We start from the raw sequence: 23,993 nt of genomic DNA, 5'->3' as shown, positions 1-23,993 counted from the left end.
GTAAAAAGGCCCGTCCACACGGTGGCGTGCGTTGAAGCTTCAACGCTTCTGCCCATTCACTTTGAATGGGGTGACGTCACGCTTTGCCGAACTGTATTGTGGTTCCGTCGCTTCGCTTTGCTCGCGTTGCAAAAGTTGAACAATGTTCAACTTTTGAAGCTTCGACGGAAGCGTCAGCCAATCGAATCATATGCCAGTACAAGCTCTAGCCAATCAAACCGCGGGGGCACCGGCAAGCTTCAACGCACCCGCCGTGTGGACGCTGCTTAATGGACCCAATTGGTTATTTGCAATAGTTCAACGGTTTACATGTTAAAGATTACCATTGTTTAACAGCTGTTAAAATTATGTGTAGCACTCAATTAAAAGCATTTTAACACTCTTATGTAATTGTTAGTTATTTTTCTGGAAATGCAATTTAAGCAGTTGCGAAGGCTTACATATGCAATAACCCAATAAACATAGAAGACCTCCAAACATGTGACCCTTGTCTTTCATGGTCCTGTGACCCTGTAGTCCTCACAAACCCTTAATTATAAATCCTAATTTTACACTCTGAGGCGTGGTCTTGTCAGACCGCGTGCAACAAATTAGAGGATAGATGCTTGTCAATTCATCATAGGACAAATGGCCTCACTGTTTCCGTTTACAGTACTTGGTTAAGTGTAACTCTTTTTACCTAATTCATGAAATATCTCTCTGTTTTAGTCTTGAAAAACAAGTTAAAAGGGCAATAGGGGTTACATATCTAAGTAATCAGTACAAAGTGAGAATGTTTTCACTGAAGAAAACATATACAAGATTTCAAAGTGAAAATTGAACAGATTGATGTGAAACGTAACTGTGTTTAAGATATCTTCAACCCTAGGCGAAAAACACCATGTAATTCAATTTTAAGCATACTTTTACCTTTTGAAGCCAGAGGTGATGACCTCTCAAGTGACTGTCATGCTGCTTACTGAAACTCAAATTAAATTGTAAACCTTCAACTCTTTTCTTGGATGTGTGGTTTTGGAGAGAAATTAACTCTAATGAGCATCATGGCAGCACACTAATGAGGCAATAAAATAGTTAAAAGTCCCACAGTAAGTAGGTATGGCTTGTTCAGAATATGTCTGTTTTCCTCGCCTACATAATGGCGTGTAGAAATAGTCTTTTTATAGCTTTAGCTTATAAGGAATATGTAGAGAGACATCATGTGCTAGCTTTTAAAAATACAATCAAAACAAACCAGCAAAACACCATTACCTGGAAGATCCTTTTGATGGTATTGGCGATAACAGCTTTTTTTACAGTACAGACAAAGCATGATTTTCCTCATCTGAAACACATCCAATTGTTGCCACTGCATTGCTGTGATTGTCTCGGATGGAGTATAAAACAAGTCATTCCACAATGTATGAAAAAAACTCCAGCAGAGAAAATAAGCACCGTATTGGCACTTAATTGTAGACATTTTTGTTTTACAAGAGTTTGTGGTTATGGTGAGAATCCCACCCAGGAGTGCACCACCTACTAGTATATGGCTTGGGCAACGAGTAGGGGATTATTTGAGGTAGGAATGTCCAATAATGAGAATACAAATATTCCAAGTAAAGGCACATTGTTAATACTGAAGCATCGTAATGCAAGGACTTCATTGCTGCTCAAGGTGGAGGTAATTTCTACTGGCTACTTCATCTGAGTTCGGTTTAGAGGAGACACAAGAAAGGACTTTTCTTTGCATAGTATATAATAAGCATATATGTTTCTTATTGTACATTTTAAATATAACAGATATGATAACTCTAGCTGTCATTTAAAGCACTGGAGGAGGAAGTGCAATATTTCAGTCTGAATGTAGTTGGTTACAACTATAAAGTAGCATAAAACGAGTAGTTTTACATACATTCCTCCTCTTCCAACAACAATTTATCAACCAGATGACTTTTTAATCTGTATAATGTTATCATGCTACCTTTGATAATTTTAAGAGATGAAGCTAAATTAAGAGGAAGGGAACTTCTGGGTCATGCATTTTTAAACTGGGCTAGCCTGGCGTCAGATGAGGAACAACCATGGTCAGAGGAGACATACCAAAGTCCTGAGCTCAGCCCAAGTGCAGCAGTCTTACAATATGTCAGCAATGTTATTTTTACAGGGTCATATAAGAAAACCAAACGGTTCTGCATGTGCCCCACAAGGGCATTCCTCCATTGCTGACCCTGAACCAACCCACAGCCTCTTGTCCTCCTGCTCTTGCATCAGCTTCTGATTTCCAAAGTAGTATTTACCCCTGTCATGGCTCACCAGGCATTTCACTTGTAATGATAAATACTCCAATGAATTAAACAGCATGGAGCCAAGTAAGTCAGAACGCAGACATTTTAACCCATAAATCCTGGCTGCCGCCTGTGTTTGCCTTGTTAAACACGTTCGTGGCTGAGTGGACCAGTCGGGCCTTGGGCTGAAATCTTCACAGGGATCGGTGTCATTAGCCATCAGACTGATAAACAAGCCAGTGACATAATGTGGAAACACTGACCCCATTCATAGGTCTAATCATCCGCAAAACAATCTGCATGCCGGGCAAATCTCACACATATAAAACAAATTCCTTGCGGTTGGTGAGGGAATAGTGAGCTGCCATTGAGGGAAATTACTGTTTCCTGGAATATCTCTCTCTGTCCTAAAGGCTACTTCTCATGTCCACAACAAGTTGGGAGTCTGGGTGAGATTAGGGGACTGGTGCCATTACAGCTTTCTCTCTGTCTACCCACTACCCAAAACATCATGTCTGGAAATGGATAGCCTATTGGATGACCCCCTTGTTGTCTTTGTTCCTGCAGCACTTTTTTTCCTCTCAAAATATAGAAAAGTTTGTGAATAATTTGCTAGTAAGATTACAGAGATTCAATGTAATCTCCTTTAGTCTCATTGGTCTGGACATAAATCAAAACAGTCTGGAACCCGAACGGAAACATGCAATAAATGTCCATGTTGGAAAAACAGAAACTTGTTACCAATTAGAGTTAACTCTGCGCTCTGGCAAATGCAGGCCTTTATTATAATAACCAAAATGATTTCATGTATGAACAGTGCAGCCAACAAATATTTAGTCAGCAGCACTGTGTGATGACCCTCACTTGTTCTGTGGATCCTGGGCCAAGTCTGGCTTGTATACAACATCTAAATGGCAGATGCCAATTGCATTGGTCTTATACTTGGATGAATATAATTAAACCCATTTCCCTTTGCCATTAAACCACATAATGTATCATTTGTGGTCTTGAATATTCAAAGCCAAAATAAATGTCTTTCCAAATCAATTACATGAGGTAATGAGATAAGAACAATTATTACGGAAACTGGGTGATTAAGTGGTTAAAATGTTATTCTATAACCTTCGCCACAGAGGTTGTGTTTTCTGTTTGGTTTGTTTGTTGGATTAATTGACAGCAAGATTATAGGAATACTACTGGACTGAGTCTCATGAAAAATGGAGGATCTCACCATTTTCAAAGAAAGAACCAGTTGAATTTTGAAGCAGATCTGAATCACGGACGGATACATGCATTCATTTCATTAATGGAAACCTTGGTGGAACTCGGTGTGCTCTGAGTGACCTTCCTTTTCAAATGAATTATCTAACTAATACAAATGGTGGAAGAAGAACTTCCTTAAATTAGGTAAAAGCAGAATAAAACAATATTCAAATACTAAAAGTAAATGTCCTGCGTTGAAAACTTCACTTTACTAAAAATAAACTTGACTTTACTAGAAAGTTATCATTGAAAACGAACTTCATGCATAAACCTGTGAGATGCATTTAATTGTTTTACCTGATGAAAATGAAACAAACTACTAATTGTATACGTATGCTTTATTTTAAATCCATAACAACTGTTCATATTTTATACACTTGTTTTTGTTAGTATAAAGTAAATAGTCACCATAGTAGTAGAAATACATAGCATTTGTATAAATTAGCATCCGATCGAAAACTCAAGTAAAGTACAAACACTTTAATACATTTACCTTATTACTGCCAACAGCTGCACAATACATCTTCAATGTGCTACCAAGGCTCAAACAGCAGGAATGTGCAACAGGGTGCTCACATCACATAGCATTTTAATGTGAACAGCACCCTCTACTGTTTATTACGCGCTCATACAACACGTAGTATGACATTCACAGCACTGTAATAGATCGAAACAAATAAATGATTATGTGAACGCGTTTTGTAAAATGCCAAACAATAATAAAACATTGTTTTATTGTTAATACATGTTCAGTCAAGATTTATCACTACTTTGGTATTTTCAAAGTAAGTGGAGTTGCGAATCTGCGGTACGGAAATAAAAATCTACTCGCTGTGATACAGGCAGGAACCCACGTGTGCAGCTAGCAGGAGGAAGCACTAAGCAGCAGGGAGATTCAGCCTTTAGTTGTTATACATACCTGACACATATCTTCTTTTCCTAAACTATTTAGCTTTATTACGCCGGACGACTTTCGCCATAATGTCTTCGTTCAGGAAAGCGTTGAAGTCCCGACAGAAAAACCACCATGAAAGATCTCAGGTGAGCATTTCAGTGTTTTGTTGGCTAACTTGCTAGCTTCCTAGCCTGCTGCTATGTTATGAACTACTGTTGCCCTATAGAGATGTCTAAATATCATAACCAACCTGATAAATGTGGTGTTATGTAATAAATAGTGTGATGTATACCTTGTCTTAACTGTATAATTTGTTTTACACAGCCTGGTTTCAGGAAACATTTGGGATTGCTGGAGAAGAAAAAGGACTACAAACTCCGTGCAGTGTAAGTTGTATCACGTAAAAGATACATGCTTTTGTTTCTATGCTTTGAATGTGGATTTTGAAATGTAAGATGGTTGTAATGGCTTGCTTTGCTCTGTTTTTTAGTGATTACCACAAGAAACAAAACACTCTTTCTGCTCTGCGAAAGAAAGCTCTGGATAAGAACCCAGATGAGTTTTACTACAAAATGATCAACACCCAGCTGAAGGTAAGATAAGGATCACCATTAAAGCAACACGACGAGACAAATAGCTACGCTATGTAAATCTCCCCTGATCTCTGTGGCTGAAGTATTTCATATGGCTTATTTTGTGTTGACAGGATGGAATTCATGTAGCAAAAAAAGAAGGTGAGGAGGACGAGATAACAGAGGAGCAGAAGAAAGTGATGAGGACGCAGGATATCAAATATGTGGAGATGAAAAGGGTGGCAGAGGCCAGGGTAAGTGGATTTGCCACAACAACACAATCAAAGTGGACTTGATTGTCTACTGAAAACACCCTACCCCTCTGTTCGTGCGGAGGGTCCGCCACATTAAGTGCTGTTCCAAACCAACGAGTGTGGAGGGGGAGTGGGCTATCAAGCCCTCAAACAGCGAGTCTGCATCGGTCCTGACTTCCCCTGCTGCTTATTACGCTGTGTGTGTCCGTCAGGAAACAAGCTGTTTACAAACAGTTCCGTGGCAACATTCACTGATAAACTGCACCACAAGAGCTATTTAATATCTTCATACAGATGTTAACAACTTCATGGTTACCTCGTATTTGTTTACATTTAGGATAATTTACTCATGTCTAGTCTAGAAAACGGTAAAAGTGATGTATATTTACACGGACATTTGCTAAAACTAAGCAGCTTATAAGCATCAGATTTTAAAACAGAAATATGTTTACAAAAAATATATGCCAGAAAAGATTTTTAGAGTTTTATTTTTGTTATTTTTGAATCCAAGAGATGCTGATTTGAAACCGTTGTTACGAAAAATGATTGCATTTCCTGTTTCTGCCGGAGAGAGGGGAGTTCGTCCCAAAGCTTGCTGCTGTATTTTCACCCTCCAGCTGGAAGGAGGGAGCCTCGTTAAGCTGCAAGTGTGACTACAGACAGAGTTCACTCCATCACGGAGGTGCAGTGGGTAGGGTGTGGTTTGGAATTGGGCCTAAATTAAAGATGCGCTCCAACCATTACCTAACCTCCTACTGATAAAGGAATCCTCCCTGAAATAGAGCTCCTGTTGTTGCCCACTGTAAATCTTTGTGTTTTTTATCATTTGATTTCAGAAAATTGAGAGGATGAAAGGAGAGCTCCATATTCTGGAGGCAGACGGCAAACAGAAAAACCATCATACATTCTTTGTGGATTCCAAGAAAGAAGGTAGATGTTAATGCACATTGGTTAATTATAATGTGAACACACATCCCTGGCTTGTTGGGATTTAATAGTTATTAATGATACAGTAAGTTTAAATGTTTTACTCAACGTTTTATTGTGTCTCCTCAGTGCAGTCATTCGATCTGGCAAACCACCTCAACACTGTCCCTGAGCTGGTGGACAGAGTGTTCAACAGACCAACTCTGAAAACTCTGGAGACAAAGAGCATCCAGGGAGCTGTAGAGCCTCGCACTATGATGGTTTGTGCCTATAATGCATGGAGATCAGCCTCATTTAGTGTGTGACCATATTGCTGTCAATTTAAGGTTCAAAGTGCATTCAAACCCACTGATGGTTCTCTCCTCATTCTAACTGTAGAAGTTGGCCAAGCTGAGGAATCACCAGTACAAGATCCTTTCCCAGAGGATAGACAGAGAAAAGAAAATGTTTGTGATCGGCCAGAAGATTCAGACCCGCAAGGACCTACAGGTGAGGAAACAGTGTCTTATATGACAACAAGCATTGTCGCAGTACAACTGAAAAATCAACACGTTTCCTTTCCTTTTTAACCCTGTGCACCAGGATAAGAACAAGAAAGTGAAGGTAAAAAAGGAGACTCACAGTGCTGCAGCTATCTACAAGTTTGATGTCAAGAGGAAGCGCTGAGTGGGATGTTCTCGTCATGCTGAGAAGAAATCACCAACTTTGCCGATCTGATATTGGTGAAATAGTGGACTTCGAGATCACACCATAGACATGGGAGCATTTTTATTTCCTTAAAAGATGTTGCAGCAATGCAGTTTTGTAAATATTTATCTACAACTTTTAGTTTCTTTCAAATAAATATCAAAAGAACATACACTTGTTGTGAGTTGTTGTCAAATGTGCATAATAACTTGTGGTTGACCTCTTTTTTTGGGTTAGTAGTTTGTTGACTTTTACTTTTTTATTATTAATGTGTTGCTATTAGAACAAGTCGAGAAATTAGAGACAACAGCATAATTAGTTTATGAGGCCTAAGGCTGAATTTGAAATGAGGAAGTTATGTGCTGAGCTGTCAGACTGCAGTTGAGTGTATTTAGTTCTTGTACCAGTAGGTGGCATTAGTGGCCTTCATCACTGTCAATGGCTGAAGACACAGGATATGAATATGGAATAGACAAAGCTGGAAGTCTATAGCATGCAAAAAAAATGTAGACTTGAGAGTTAAAATGTGGATATGACATTTTCTGTAATTAGATGTCACCGACTTAAGCGCCACAAACTACTTTCTTGTTCAGTAGGTATTAACACGAGGAGCTGAACCTCATTCACATTTCACACCTGTCATAACACAATGTACTTTTCGAAAAGTTCTATAAAAAATATATTCATCTTCTGCTCTGAAGAACAAAACTTTGGCCTCATCCAGTATCTCACAGCTTATTGTGAGTGTGTCAGCTATGTTCAGGTTGTCCTACCATCTCATAAAGATAGGAAGTATCATGTCAATGTCATATTCGTTGGGTATTTTCATTAAGGTGGACTGGTAAATGACATGATGAAGAGGCCTTTACAATGTATAACTGATGGAAGCGAGCGATTAACGTTTATTTGCCGCCATGAAATTAACTTTTCTGAATTGACTCATGTTGGGCCGTTTGTTGGTGATTTTAGGGAAACTTCCTCGTGATAAACTTGGATATTTGTATCTAAGCATTTTACGAGAAATCCACAGAAACACCAAGTTGTTGGTGTCTGCTGCACAACTAAATCAGTTGAGTGGTGGAGGCACAGGTTTAGCTTATTTGTTTGTTGCAGCCCTTGAAATAAAATGCAGCAACTCCTCAGAAAATGCATTTTCACATGTCACAGCAGGGTAACACACAGCTGCAGCTAGTACAAATGTAGTTGTCAGATAGCATGCACTAATAATTACAACAATACTACTGTCAATGCTCGCTCGTTAGATCACTTTAATCATAATTAGCATTTTTAATTGTATTAGCTGCAGCTGTGCTTATGCAAAAATACCTGTTAAAGACACCCTTGAGAGGCAAATGTAACTATTGTTACAGCTACATCCTTCTCTACAGGTTATTCTCATCAGTCTGTTATGGTGTGATGTGTCATCAGATAACCCAATGTATTAACCATCACCTGTTCCCAAAGGCCCTTTTTACAGCAGATATTTCGACTTGTCATGGCAGGTGTCACTAATAGTATGTAAGACGGCTCTGTTCCATTCAGGCGTCCCTTTAAGCCGTGACAGTCAGTCAGCCAGCATGTACAAAAAGGGATTCAGCCATTACGTATTAAATCATTTACACCTGTGCTTTTTCCACTGTGACATATCAGAATGTATTCCACGATAAAGGCCTATGTGGGCTATCATTTTCCATGTCTTCCTCACATCTGCTCTCACAAGACTACCCAGCTCATACAGGCTCATCGTCTCTGGCTAATTAGACTTCTCAGTAAAGTGTGTGTGTGTGTGTGTGTGTGTGTGTGTGTGTGTGTGTGGATCAGAGTGCCATGGTGGAGCTGGGATTAGCTGATCCCTGGCTTGCCACTAAGACCAACTCTTCTGTTGATCCCCCTGCTGATCAGTCCTCGCCAGGTCCCTGTCCTCAAAATTGAACTTTGTTGAGTCAAGTACCTGCACTAAAGCCCCATATTTCAGGTGAGGCAAGCACACTCAACTTGCATTCACAAAATCTATCCCCTTCCACATCTTTCATAGTGCTGTCTTTCGCCATCAACCTCTTTGTGGCTTTGTATTTGCATGTAGTGAGTACTAACAAACTGTATGTGTGGTTTCTACAGCCTGTAGTGTGAAATAGACTGAGGACCTGGCGTCCAGCAGCAGATCACAGCAGCCCAGGTTTGATTGATCACTGTGGTGGCAGCAGCTTCATAAACAGAGCCCATCCATCAGCCTCTCCTGGGAGCCACTGGAGGGGGAAGAGGAAACAGAGGGAGCCAGGCAGAAATGTCACCAGGCACAGTGAGAGGTGGAGGGGCTGGAGGAGAGATACCAGAGGCCTTGGCCCAAACACTGCTGACCAGACCAAAGGTGAGCCAACACCTCAAGATGGGCCAAAACTGGGAAAGAGTGATGGTGGGTCCACTTGGACTGATTACACTCATTTAATACTCGGTACAGAGCTAACAGCTGTTCTCTAATTGTAGTAGAAATGTGTCCAGTAAACATACAATATGATAATACTCTATTGTCAGATCGAGTCTTAAATGTGTCTTTCAGCACAGCAGCTCCATTTGCAACATCAACAAAGACAAATATTTAAGAAAAGATACAAGGAATCAAACATGTAACAAAACATCACAATCTCTGAAGAGAAAGACCTTCTAATGTACATTTGACCTGGGATTTAGCTCTGTATTTAATTTAAGGATTGACTGGTGCACAAACAAATGCTTCAGTCCAACCTTATTAAATTGTGGGACCCAGTGTCTCCAATTTGATGTAACACAATTAATATTCGCTGTTATGGTTGGGGTCAGAGATAATGATGTTGGCCAACCTCAATATGTAGTTATGGTAGGCTGATCCGTAGAGTCTCTCAAAAAGTTGACCTACAATCTTTGAGCAGAAGTTCAACTTGTTGAGCAGTTTTGATTTGAAAGTGGTAGACAAACACTCTACCATCTAGTATTGCAATACTGTAATACACTCAGAATCACGGATGTTAAAAACAGAAGATGAATTTGTCTACTCTCCCTGAACGGCGGAGAAAATAAATAATTAGTTTGTGCTTTTATAGATATATTTTATGGGGTCTTTCCAACATATGAAGTGAGGATTTTAACATACACATCTGCACACGGACATGCAAGGTCCTTCAGAGGCATTCCAATGTTGACCATTCATGTCAGAATTGAGTTGTACCCAGTAAAAGAGTGATTGACGTCCTAGGCCAACTCTCCCTCCCTCCTTCCTCACGCCTTCCTCCCCCCCTCCCCTGCCCTCTGCCACTGCGTCACAGCGCTGAGAGAGTGTGCGTGTATCGGGACCCTCAGGCCCAACGTCCATAAGCGGAGGGGGTGGAGGTCGTTGAGGAGAGCCCAGGGGTCAAAACACTGTGTGCGCAGTTCCGGGACCCCTATCTGACTGTGCGACCCAAGTACAGACGAGCCACTGTTCCTCCTCAAGCTCTCCTTTCATTCCCCCCAGCAACGGGACTCTTACGCCGGGATGCAGTGGCAGGGCTCAGGGGTGGGCAATGGGCGACCTTCTGATTTTAAAGATATAGACAGGCATTTCTCTATTGTCAAAAGCCTCATAATTCATGTGACTTCTCGCATAGGCCATCCTGTTGCCCGACACGCCATCTCTAAAGTTAATGACCCTGGAGGTCCGCTAACCAAGAGTCATTTTAGGAATGGGGGGAGCTGGATGTGGAGTGCTGTGTGGTCACACAGCTGCAGGGTTTGACATTGACCCCGATATATAGTAACTGAGAGTAAAAGTGAAGCCTGGTTAAGAAGGGGTGCAACACAATGGTTCTTTGTTCTACAAGTTTAGTTATCACACATTTTATAGAATAAAAACGTTTAACTCAGGTGGAGATTTTCTGTTCTGGTTATTTAATGTTTAATTAATGCTGTACTATATTTAACATTTCAAATAAGTATTGTTCGTGACAGTCAGTTATAGCAAGAGTAAAACTTGAGATTAAAGGAGTTTTTTAATTGTTACATTTATCTGGGGGAATTTATCATTTATCTTTTGTTCCCTTAAAAAGATATCTATACACTAATTTACAACAATTTATTTTTGACCTATTCGTATTTTTGCTGTTAGTAGCCCATGCTTTAGAATATCCATCCTTTAGATTTCAGCCACCATCCCATACAGTATATGTGTAACATCTTGTGTGACCTGCAGTATTGAAAAATGTAATTGTAAATGACAATGTAAATCTGCTTTTCAGAGACAATAAGCATCTTACTTTGGATAATCTACAGGCCCTAATGTAAACATTTTTAATTAGAAATACTTTCTACTAAATAAATCTCCCAATGAAAACTGTTGACAGTATGTTCTGTGCATTATTAAGAGTGACCGGGACACTGTTTCTTGCAAGTGATCTACTGTATGTGTTCAATGTATGTTCCAATGCTTACTTCAATTGGATTGGGGTGGCAGCAGAAATCTCTCTGCAAATAACCAAAAAAAGAAGACTACAAAATATTTATTGCAATTTTAACAATAGCAGGTTATCACATTTTCTCAACCACTGAATGATACAGAAAACAAAGTGGTTACTATCCCCTCCCCACACAGTTTTAACCTAGCACTTGATCCTCACAAACCACAAGTGCGGCACCTCCACCCTCCTTATCCACAAACACAGCTCTGCCCTGCTCCAAAGCCAGCGCACACCGCCAAGGTTAAGGATGGTTAAGGACAATACTAATCGATCCCCCAATTACGGAGAGCTGGAGAGCGAGAGAGAGGTGGGGAGAAGAGAGAGGTAGCCTGGGGTTTGAGTGTTGGGAGGGAGTCTCAGAATGCGAGGGGTGGGGGGATGAGAGGTAGTCTTTATCTTCGGATCCCTCTCTCCTTTAACTTGAAGCTGGGTGTCATGGGGCTTTTGAAGTAGTGGATAGAGAGGAGGGACAGAGAAAGGGGGAGGAAGGGGGGGGTTAGGCTTGCGTGCAGGCAGGGTCTCTCACCATGCCAGGGGGAAGACGTCTGAAGGAAAATCTTTACAGCCTTGACAGTGCCCCTGACGTGTGTGCCTTTTTGTGTACTTGTGTGTATTTGGATATGTGTGTGTATCTTAGCATGTTTGTGTGTGTGAGTGAGTGCATGTGTGCCTGAGTTGAATGTCTGGCTCATGCAGTGAGGTGGGGATCACAGAGCCCCCTTTTTAAATTGCCGCTAATGAGCCCTGGCTGGCGAGAGGTACTCGAATTGATTAAATTTGCATGGGAGCCTAAATCATGACGGGGGCCTTATACTTGTGGCCCCCACCTCTAGGTACACACACACACACACACACACACACACACACACACACACACACACACACACACACACACACACACAGCACCCTAAGTCCTGCCCCCCCCACCTTCACATAAGACCTACAGGGGGTATCCCTCTGCAGGAAAGAGGGACAGGATAGACCAGGGGGAGGGTGTGTACATGTCTGTGTACATGTGTGTGTACATGTGTGTGTGGTGTTGAACGGGGCGTGGAGGGCACCCATCTGCCCCGGTATTACTGTCAGTCCATCATTCAGGGGAATGCCAGTCGCGCGCCTGGGGGACGTGTTCATTACGCTTTAACTACCGGATCTGTCCTTGTCTCGCAGCCTCCCAGTGTCATTGTCTGCCAGAGATTGCGTGTGTGTGTATATTTATGCATGTGTCTGCTTGCATCACAATTGAACGCACCCACTACTTGTATACGGGGCGGTAGGGAGGGGGATGTTTGTGTGTTTGGATACTGAAGAATATTCGGTCAATACACACACTGGACACTGATACTGCACGTTTTTAAAACTCATAACTTCCCTTTTGTGTTAAGCTCATTTTCATTTCATTATAATATTCCCAGCCTCTTAATGTTTTACTTCTGCCTTTCACACAAACACACTCCTGCTGTGCACTTTCTGTCTCCCATCAAATGTGTTCATCACCCGATGGTTACCTCTTTAATGGCAACTACGTGACAAACAGAGAGAAACTTTGTGTACTTGTGGGCCTTACATCTGCTCAACAGTAAGGTGTTAAAATGCACAAATGTGTGTGCGTGTGTGTGTGTGTGCTGCTTGGGGACAGTGCCTGTGCGTGGTAAGCCTGGGTGATTGCAGTAATCAGATGGGGGTGTTAATCAGAGTTTGTTCGTCAGTGGCCTGATGAGGGGCGATGAGGGCCGCTGATTGTAATGCGATGCTTCAATCGGTCTCTCTGACGACTACAGAGACAAACCGCTAAGAGAATCATTATCATGCCGCACACTTTTTAACCGCACTTTTGGAACACCGCGACAGCCTGCCAAAGTGTAAACAAACAAGCAAATAACAACACTGCTGTACGCGTGGAAGTATGTCACTGGGAAGATGCAGACTCAATTATTATTATAGAGGCTGTTTTCATTCCAGTGCACACAATGAAGAACAGTCGCACGATGGGTTATATATCACTATTTAGGAGTCAGTGTCACCCCTATTGAATAACAAGAGCAGGGGGAAGGGATGTGTTGGGGTTAGAGGGGAGAAAAGATGTAGCCGAGACAAAGGTTGGGGGTGGGGAGGTAAATGTGACCCCGTGGTTTATAGTCCTGTCTTGTCACTGACATGCTTGCATCAGATCTTTTTCCTCATTCTTTTCTTTTCCTTTTGCAAGAGGGGGGCTATCGCTATTACGGCTGGCTCATCAGCCAAGTCCCTACAAGGGCTGATACAAATTAATTAACCTAATTAGGGGCTGCGATTGCGGGTGTGATTATAGGGGCTGGAAGGGGAGGGAGGTAGGGAAGGATGGTTCATGGAGGTGGGGGTGCGCTGGCAGCCAGGGCCCAGGCGATGATGAGCCGGGAGGTGTGGGAGCTCAGCCAAGATGCTCTGCATGGCTAATGAGATAAGCTAGCTAGCTTCAGCCTCCCCTCCCCTCCATCTTTCAATTCTCCACCTTCTATTTACACTTTCTCTTTTGTTTCAAGTATCTATGTTGCACCTGTTATGTTTCAGTGTTAGGCTGCTCCGCTAAAGTGTAACTTAATAATCCTTTTTCATTGTCTCTCCCTAAACTTTTGTAGATTTCCTGCATGTTCTTATCATTATTTATCTCTTGTTAATTCCTTTGCCTGTTGTTTTGATGACTTATAGGCTTCAAAAACAGACGAATGCACCTGTTGCAGTTCTCAGTAAAACCAAATACATTCTGTTGTCTATTTCAAGTATAGAGTTAAAGCTATTGACCTCTCTGATCCACCTGCACTCTCATCTAGGTTTATTATTTATAAACTATGACTTCACTTTCGATAAAGTGCAGTCATAGTAGTAGCTAGGTTTTCAGATTCCTCTACAAGGCTTGAAGTCTATCTTTTTTTTGAAGTTCTGTAGTATCACACTGCATAGGGTGCAGTGCAGCACTGCCTATTGTTCACTTAAACTGTACTCCACACAAGGAACAGAAACACCCCCTGGGAACACACACACACATACAGGCTCACACACTTTCTCATCCTTTGGTATGCACAACCAATCGTGTCTCACCACACAGATGCACACAGTACATGCAAACTCTCTCTCTGCCTCCTTCTCTCTCACAGGCACACTCCAGAGCAGCAATATTTTTAATCTTTTATTGGTATTGGAAACAGAACAAAGATATTCTTCAGACCGAAGCAGAATGTGTTTTCTTGCCGGCATCAGCAATTCTAATGTTTCTAATGAGTTGTAGGAGAAGAAGAGTGACTGGAAGGATTAGGTATCGGTAAATAAAAAGAGAATAAAAAAAAAAGGAAACACCGGAAATATCCTCAACGTCAGATTTTGGGCCTCTATGTTCCTGAAAGTGCAGGAACCCGTGCCAGCCCTGTCCAATGTCACCTTTGAATATTGGCGCTTGTATCTCGGCCACACTGAGCATGCAGTGGATTGTGCCATTTGATTTCCAAGATTGTGCCTTTAGCTGTCTCTCTTTCTTTCTCTCCCTCTCCCTTCTCTCCCTCCCTCTCACGTCCTGTTTCTGCCTCAGTATCAGTAGCAGGGATGTGATTAGGAAGCCACTAGCAGACAGTGATAGGGAGGTGTTTGTATCACCGTTCTAATCTGGAGCCCCAGGAAAAAAGGCCCCTTTCTTTTTTCTCTCTCAAGGATTCTGCATTTTAAATGGCTGCAAGGCTTCTGTTCATATATGCAAAAAATGCAAGACTGCTTTTTTTTTATCTAGCATAATATTACAAAATAAAGAAAAATTGTCTAATAGAACATGTATTTTTGAAGCTACACTTAACAATGTTTTTGTATTAGCAAGGGATAAGACAAATGTGAAAGGGGAAGCTTATTGAAATGAATACACAGTGAACACCATCTGACTGTCCTCCAGCTTTATGAAACATTTGAGCATCTTTTAGCTTGTTGTTTTGGTTTTATTGCTGCAAAATAATACAGTGTTGGTTCACTCTCATTGTCTAATCTGAATTTGTTCAGTTTTTTTCCAGCTGCAGAAAAGCACCTGCTGTGCAGTAAACGTCAGACAAGATTATTGATTAGCTGGTGAGAATCGTGAAACATTTCAAAGGTAAATTAAACTGTGATCTCACCGTGTTTCTTGCCGCTTTCTAATATCTTTGCATATCTGGCAACGTTTTCGTTAACATCTGATTTTGCATTGCTTTTTTATTGCTATGTAGCACATTAACAATACAACAGATACATGTTATGAGCTCTTACACTACCCACTAGTGAACATTTACAACAATTAAAGTTTTTAGTTTATTGGATTGAGTTGAAGAATAATTAGGATGTCTGGCTACAGCCACTTGACTGAATATAAGAAAATCCCTTTCATACACTTTTAAGGTTGTTTTGTATTGTTTTAATTATGAGTGTTGGTTCACAGCTCAACTCTTTTGTACTAACTTTCATTAGATAATTTCAAGTCCTGAAGTTAATGAGAACCAACGTAAAGCATTTGTATTCCATATGCACGAGATAGGTAGGAAAAGGGGCGTCACAATATGGGTGATGCTTAAATTTAGAAAGTGTGTGTTTGTGTGTCTGTGTACTGTATGTGTTGAGGCAGAGAGGCCCGAGCGATTACTCAGGCCTTTGAGAAGTCCCTGTCCCTTGGCTCTAGTTCTCTTGCCTTACTGATAAGCGTGAGCCCTGTCAGAGGGAAGGTAAACACGGCACTTAAGGATTCCTCTCTCATTTTGTAGTCACACTTACACTTTAATTAAAGCCAGAGAGAGAACGAGAGACAGCGATAGCCCTGCAATGAGGTGATGCTATCTGGGAGCCAGGCAGGTAGAACCACAGGGAGATGTGGGGCCGATATCTGGACTCCGACCAGTATATACATGTGTGTGTGAAAGAGAGAACATTACTTACAATTTAAGCTTTTGTGTATGTGCACATGTTTGTCCGGTCAAAATGTTTGTTTGTGTGTATGTGCGTTACGCTTTACGTTGCTTTCCCAGCTAAACAGCTGTAGCGAGGCTGCTATCAGATATTTATAAGCGGCTCATGAATATGGATGGGCGGCGTGATGGGACTGATGTTTGTCCTCTAAGAGGGGATGAAAGGAGACTGTGCTCCCTTGCCTGAGAGACCCAGTCAGGGCCGCTCATAGAGCAGGGGATGGGAGCTCTAGATTGGGGGTAAATCGAGGATTGGGGTGGGTGCTGGTGGTCGGGACAGATGGTAAAATGTAATGAAATGTGATTTGGATACCCAAGGCAAAGTATCTCCCTTATGGATTTACATATTCCAAACTTGCAGTGAAATATTAACACTGTCGTCATGTCAGTATAACTGGTAGTTCTTTCCCCTCCCTTTTCCATTCAACATTAGAACAACATTTAAATTACTGAGATATAGCATTACACTCTACATTTTTTAAAGATATATTTGAAAGTGTCGTTGATCAGTGCTATCACTTAGAAATTATACATTTGTTTAAATAAGGCTTTTAAAATGTTTGACCATGGGTGTGTTGTACTAGAGAATCAGAACCCAGGATGTACAGTCTTTACATTTACATGTGCATCTTAAATCCATGTTTGTTATGTAAGGTAATGAGGTTGTGCTTTCCCCAATTTCTAACCACAATCATGTCTGCCGATTGGAAAGTATGTTTTTTTTCAGACCTCCAAAAAAAAAACAGACATTTGTTTGTAATTCTCTCAGTGAATAATGAATGTCCTTGTCCGTAGCGGTCATTCTGATTCCTAGCAGCAAACATTCGGTCAGGGACATGCATAACTGACCTAAGTGTCCAAAGTAGAGGTCAGTCCATTGAGAGACAGGATCAGAGGACGGCAGGCACGGGGCAAGCAACAGCGCTGCACTACAATGTACCTTTCAATGCTAATCACTGAGTCATCTATCAGAGCTAATACATGGGCGCTAAGCAACCTGTACATGCATTAGACCTCCCCAATTACCATAATGGCTCGGTGTTTAATATGGCTAATAGGCTGGCACGACCTTGCCCATTCACTCAGCAGGTACATGCACCCAGCCGATGTGAAATGGACATATTTAGAGACTAAATGACCATTAGGGACTTTTAGCTGTTCTGGGTCCATAGTTATGCATCTGAAAAGGGAAGGATAGATGGATGGACAGATGAATAGATGAAAAACAGGAACATTTGTGGGCAAAAGACAATTAAATGAAGCTGAAATGGTTATGTATGCAGAAGAAAATTGATATTATTGTTGTTTTTGCTCTTAGGAGTACAACACAGGAAATTGCTATTTTATGGCAAAGTATGTTTCAGAGTACTTCTACATATCTGAATGTGCTGGTGTAGGAGTGCCCTGTGGGCTCTGCTGGGAAGTACGTCAGTGTAGGCGCAATGTGGTTCCGAGAGGGCGGTTGGGTGGAGCGGGAGAGAAGGGGCAGAATCTGAAAAATGTGCCTCCGCAAAACCCTGGGGGGTTAACATTTTTGGTTTTCTCTGAGTCTTTGTGGTGGTGGACAAATGATCCCAGGAGTCGGACAATAATGTTTTTATGGGACTCTAAATGTTGAGCTCAACAAGGTCATCGTGGGAGTGTAATGGCCAACACGTGGCAAGTCTTGAACTCCAGCACTGCTGGATCAAGAGGGGAGGAGAGGAGGGGAAGCAGGGAGGAGAGAAGGTGGGTGGAGAGCAGGGACTCACCCCTCTGGGTTTCTCAAACAAGCCTGCACTTTGTTCTGATGAGAGACAAGGGCCACTCAGAACATAAAGTACCTAGATGACCAAACTATGCCTGGCCCGGCCAGACTAGGTCTTGTAAACTGGCCCAGAGAGATAATGTTTCCCTGTGGCCAATCTGCGCCTGGATGCCCACGCCCTGGCATCTAGTGAACAATAACCCCTTCCTGCTTCAAACAAGAATTCCTTTCTTGGTCTCCCTTGGGACAAGTCGGTCTTTTACTGTCTGTCGTTCCCCTGTGTGTGTGAGAGTGTGTGGGTTAGAGCTGAGTGATTTATCTGTTTGTTAGTCAGGATAAAGGACCTCACTGTAGTCTAGCTGTCCACTTCACTGTCACTAATAAAATAAGAAGATGGGGGCTAAGGTATAGAAACATAATGCTATCTGAAACATTTAACATCTACTAAATACTTTGAAAGATATTGCATATGCATGCCTGGTTTCAATTGTATCTACATTTATGTTTTTCATTAGTGTATGGGCTTTTTTTCCCCACTGATGTGAACTACTTTTTAGTAATGTATGTATGAGGTTTTCACTACTATTCAGGTCTGTGTCATCTCACACTGTTTGTACAGCTGATGGTAATTCATGTTTGTTGTTTGGTTTAGTATTTCGAGGACATTCACTCACTAGTAGATAATTACTGCATCCTACAGAAAGACTGGCATGTGCTGTCGTTTACATATTTTGAGCGAACTCATCGCAGATTTACTCTTTCTTCAGAAAATGTGTTTTGAACACACATAGTCAATTCCGCTTCTGTCTTTTATCAATTGACTACCCGTCGCACCATTCCATCTGAAAAATGCGAATATTTGTCAATACATTGTAAGATGTAAACAGCCTTTGAGTGACAAAATGTGTTTGTCCAAGCATCGACTTCTTAGATTTTCTGAACAGATGTTTAATTGGTCAAAGCTAAAAGAGGCAGCCTCATCGTGTCTCTCCTTTGTCTCACAGTCCTGATAGTTGCATTGTTAAATAGATGGACCTCAGGCGTGTGTGTGGGTCCCTCTGAGGCCCCTGTTTTCTGGTCCCCTGAGTGAAGCCGTATGGCTGCTGTTAAAAAGGGCTGGAGCACCAGACAGCTAATCAATAGATCAATCATAACATTTCCACTTCAAATCAATTATACCGTGACTTCCTATCCATCTTTGTACCTTTATTCCAATAGATTTTGCTTCAACCTCTAAATATAATTTGCTTCATTTGAATAATAAGAAATAATCATCTTGCTTTAAAAATGTTTAGTCAAACGCTACAATTATTTTTGATGTCCAACAACTATTTCAAAGAACCAAGATTATCGTCACAATGAAACCTTCAATACAATGACAACTATAGCTACATTTAGAGAGAGGGAATGATTCAAAGGCAAAGAAGAAAGAGTGCAAGTGGCAGAAAGAGAGTTGAGAAATCGTAATAAAGAGGGCACATTGTCTCCAGTCTGCACGCATGGGCTTGTCTTTTCGACCAAGATGAATTCCAGCCATTCAGATGACTGGAGTGCGTAGGCCAGGCCTCCAACGCGTTTCCCCGTCACCATCACAACAGTTGCCATTCATGAGGCTTCCCTGGCTTTAGGGACATCTGCACCACAACTCTTGTCACCTCAGCACCCCCCCCCCCTTTCTTAGCCCCGCTGAAACAAACACACACACAGGCAGAAGCATAGTATATGCACACACACTGAGCTTATGCAGCTAAATGCCAACAGGGAGAATCAGAAGGGCATCAGAGATGGCTGTTGTGTGTGTACAGCCATGTGTGGGTTTGTGTGAATGGGAACCAAGGGTGGGGAGGTCTCTGATACCACAGGGTGCTGGCGGGGGTGGCACATTGCTTGGCCGCTCGGGTGTGTCACGATGCTTGGTGCGGCTGACAAACCCAAGATTTTCGACCAGAAGGACCCGCTGGCATTCCTCACACGCTTGCTACACCGCAGTGACGTGGGTGGGCCAGGTGACCTTTGAGCCTATAGAGTTCTCTCATATGTGTGCATTGTGCCATTGAATTCTGTATCAATTTCACACATCTACACAGCATGGATCTCATTGGTTTCCTATACAAAGCTTAGTGTCCAAACCTATTCAAAGCAATCTGGATACAGCCAAAAGAAAGTTATTCTAATTACTTATTATTTTACAATATGTACAATGCAGTCAAAGTTCCCATTCATGATATTTCCCGAGCTGGCTCTCCTGCTGGTATTTCACACTATTGGGTACTGGGCGTCAACGCAGAGGTTTGTTGGATAAACATCCAACGCTGAGTAGGAGCGCCAAGCATCACTGTTATTGTTACTGCTTAATGCCATGCACAAGCATTGTTGTTTTGCAGCAATCAACACATACATATGTAATATCGCTGAGAGGCAGTGGGACAATACAAGTTATTGTAACGCCCAACTCAGATTAGCACAAAGGCCCTCGCTAGTCCAGACCTAAGCAGACACTAGATATGCATAACTGTTCTCCAGCACTGGAAAAAACTGTTTCTTGTTGAAAGTGCAAACTAATGTAATTGGTCCCTGTTGGGAGTTACCTGCCCTTTCTCAGGTTCTCATTGGTTTTGAGTCATCTGTTGAGCTCAATGGCATTTTGTGAATGATGATGAGAGTTGATGGATGGTGATGAGGGTTCAATGGAGGGAAGGACAAGAGGTGACGGGACATTTTGGATTGACCGCTAAGATGTTTTATATTGTCCTATGTGTGCTTCAGTGTCTTTGTGTGCGTGAGTTGGTGTGTGTGTGTGCGCGTCTAAGGGCAAACGTTGATGCCTGTGTCAGGGGTGAGTGATAACCGTGGTCTTTTCAGCACTGCGGGTCAGACGGGTGTGATGGATGGTTAGCAGTCTGGCCCCTTCTCCACGCCTCTCTCCAGCCCAGTGTCTGGAGCTATGGGATTGGGTGGAGGGGTTTAGGGGCTTGGCGGTTGGGGGTGAACACGTCTGGCCTTTGTGAGACAAAGGTTGTCTCCACTAAAAAAAAGAAAAGAAAAACGTATTCAGTGGTGCTTTATAGGCTAAATTGTATTAAATGGAACACTTGCTACTAGCTAAACCACTTGAATTTCTGAATGGATCCCTCAGTTTGACATTGACGGCTTACAGACAAAAACAGCTTCACATTTGTGTTTTTCTGAATCTGGTTTTACCTCCGCTTAGAACCTGTGAACTGATGAATCCTCCACCTGTCTATATATGAAAAACGGACATCACAAATGACTATAATAATGTCATAGGCTTTTATAAATCACTTTTTATAGACGGATATGCTTTAGGGAACATTATAGGACCAACATTAGAATCTTGTTGTGTACAGTGTAATATAAGCTTAGTGTTGTTTAGCCTGAGCAGCATAAAGGAAATTTGGTAAAGTAAAACAATTATAGATTGTTCCCACATTACGTTTTTCTCTTTCCTTTTCAGTCTTCTCACTGGGTTTGTGCTCTTCCGTACACTCACTTGTTTCCTATGATTTCCTTCAAAAACCTCATCCTTTCTTTTGTAAATAGTTTTTTCCTGCTCCTACTCATCCTTATTTTCTTTCTCCTTTCCTTTGCTTCAGTTTCATCCCCTTCCCTTTACTTACTTCTTGTCTTTCTGATCAAATCCACTCCTCTCTCCCTTCATCTTTTCTTTCTACAGTTTCTTCCACTTTCCTGTCTCGAACCTTTCATCACCTGTCTTTGCTCCTCGTCCTTCTTTTTTTTTCTCCTTCACCTTCTACCAACATCTGACATTATTCATTTACTGGACCTACACATCTCAGGGGCCAATCGTCTTTCTGCACTGGTAGAGGTGATGGTGTATCTGACACTGCCATCCTTTTCTGACGGAGTTTGGATCTCCATGGCGAGGCCTATGTTTTCCCTCCTGTGTTTGAAGGCTCTGTGGATACTGTGGTCTGCTGCTTCAGGCCCAGGCAGGCATACAGAGGGGCAGACAGCAACCAACACCCCAGAGAGGAGCTACAGTAACCTGCCTCATGTCTTTTCTCTATCTTCAAACACGGGGGAGACAGAGAGAGGGAGAGAGAAGCAACAAAGGCTCATGTGAAAGAGCGCAAGGCCTTCTCACACCCAGGCTCACTAATTGACGGCTGCAGGGAGTGGGAGAGACAGTGGGAGAGATGAGAAAGCCACCAGACCCCGCTCATACTCTGCACATTGTGCATTCAGATGTCCATGCAGAAACACGGACACAAATAAACATATGGTAAGCACATAGCAGGACACATTTTAAAGTATGTTTGAATTCATTAATCTTCATGTTGTTAATGCTGCCATACCTGTAGACCTTTCCCCCAGTAATAACCCCTCATAATATAACTTCTGATGACACAGAATTTGTTTCATCTTTCCGGCATATGTGAGCACATGTGGGTAGAAATACGGAGAGAAAGGCCCAATTTGCTGCTTTGTCACCGGTTTAGTAATGGCAAACTGAAGGCCTAGGGCCACTATTTAATTGCTTTGGCCATGTGCACCAAAGAGGTGCCACACAAATTAATCTCCTCAGTGGCGTAGTGTCCTGTCCCACGCCTGCACCCCCTGGTAGTGTTGCCCCGCAGGGGAGAGGTTGGTGGGTCGGAGTGGGTGGAGAGGCACATGGGAACCCAGTACCAACAATGGGTGCCAAATCCATACCCTCTGCTCCACTTCACCACNCCCATCATCAAAGGATCACCTTTCATCTTTATATGCAAGTAACACAAGCTGATTGGTACGAGTGATCCCCGATTCACTCTTTTAAAAGAACATGACGCAGCTGCATTGATCATATTTATATTAATGTGAATACAGAAGGTTCACAACAGAGATTGGACTATTCATATTTCTTGCAAAAAATAAAGGAAGATGTATTCTGATCCCTTACCTAAGTAAAAGTAGCAAACCGCCAGGTGCAAATATTCCAATACTTAATTCCACATGTATTATTATTTTTTAAAAAGTACTCTTGTTAATTTATCAAACAATGTAATATACTTAGGTTAGTTAGATACATCCATAACAAAGCTTAAATGTGTTCTGCAATGCAACTAGTAACTAAACTTGTTACTTCAATGTACTGTAGTTGAAATATAATAGTTGCTTTGTGAGTGAAGTAGACGTATAAAGTTGAAAATAAAATGTTTAAATATGCAGTTGCATAAAAGGTTAGTGCTTAAGTCGTATTTGCATAAATGCATATGGTTAAGATCTAACACTGATAGTTAACTCTTAAAGAAAAGTGACAAAATGACCTCAAACTACCCATCATCCACTGTGATGTGAAGAAAGTGATAGATTCCCCTGCTCCTTCCTTTTCCCCGCCTACCCATGGGTCGTGAGTCTTTACCCCAACAAAAGACCTGTCACCTCCACCCATCATCCCCTCTTCCCCCGGCTCCTTGACTGTGGCTGAGGAGGTAAACTATACTACTCTGACCACTGCAGGGAGAGCAGCAGGTGGACAGACACACACACAGACACACACACACACACACACACACACACACACACACACACACACACACACACACACACACACATATACACCCACACACACACACACACACACACACACACACACACACACACACACACACACACACACACACACACACACACACACACACACACACAGACAGACACACAGACAGACACAGACAGACAGACAGACAGACAGCAGGCAGATTAGAAGGGAATAGACCGAGAGGGTGGATTTGAGAAGAGTGTTTATTTGCCTCTCTACGTGGGACGTTAAGCATAGTGGGGATGGAGAGGGGAAGAAAGGGGCGTAGGGAGGAGGAGGGCTGTGGGTGGATGCAGCATCTGGCTGATATGAAGCCGTGTACTGAGGCGATGAGGCGCCTCCAGCCCCGGAGGAGGTGAAGGGGAGTTTGTATGAGGCCAACACAGATAGCCAAACAGATAGACAGTGA

The 23,993-nt window shown here is 42.1% G+C and overlaps 1 protein-coding gene across 1 annotated transcript; it reads left to right on the top strand.

Annotated features, from left to right (window-relative positions):
* The first annotated feature begins 4,368 nt into the window (after nt 1-4,368).
* Nucleotides 4,369-7,033, top strand: utp11 (UTP11 small subunit processome component). The gene is made up of 8 exons (XM_010767065.1): nt 4,369-4,565; nt 4,744-4,805; nt 4,910-5,012; nt 5,126-5,245; nt 6,082-6,175; nt 6,302-6,432; nt 6,551-6,661; nt 6,755-7,033. Exons 1-8 carry the CDS (start codon nt 4,506-4,508, stop codon nt 6,836-6,838), a joined length of 765 nt encoding a protein of 254 aa, XP_010765367.1. The 5' UTR covers nt 4,369-4,505; the 3' UTR covers nt 6,839-7,033.
* Nucleotides 7,034-23,993: the final 16,960 nt, after the last annotated feature.

This window comes from Notothenia coriiceps, unplaced genomic scaffold (genome assembly GCF_000735185.1).
Source record: "Notothenia coriiceps isolate Sejong01 unplaced genomic scaffold, NC01 NC01_scaffold00004052, whole genome shotgun sequence".
In the NCBI taxonomy this organism is placed as follows: domain Eukaryota; kingdom Metazoa; phylum Chordata; class Actinopteri; order Perciformes; family Nototheniidae; genus Notothenia; species Notothenia coriiceps.
The sequence above is the reverse complement of the archived record's forward strand: the minus strand, read 5'-3'. Positions and strand labels throughout refer to the sequence as shown.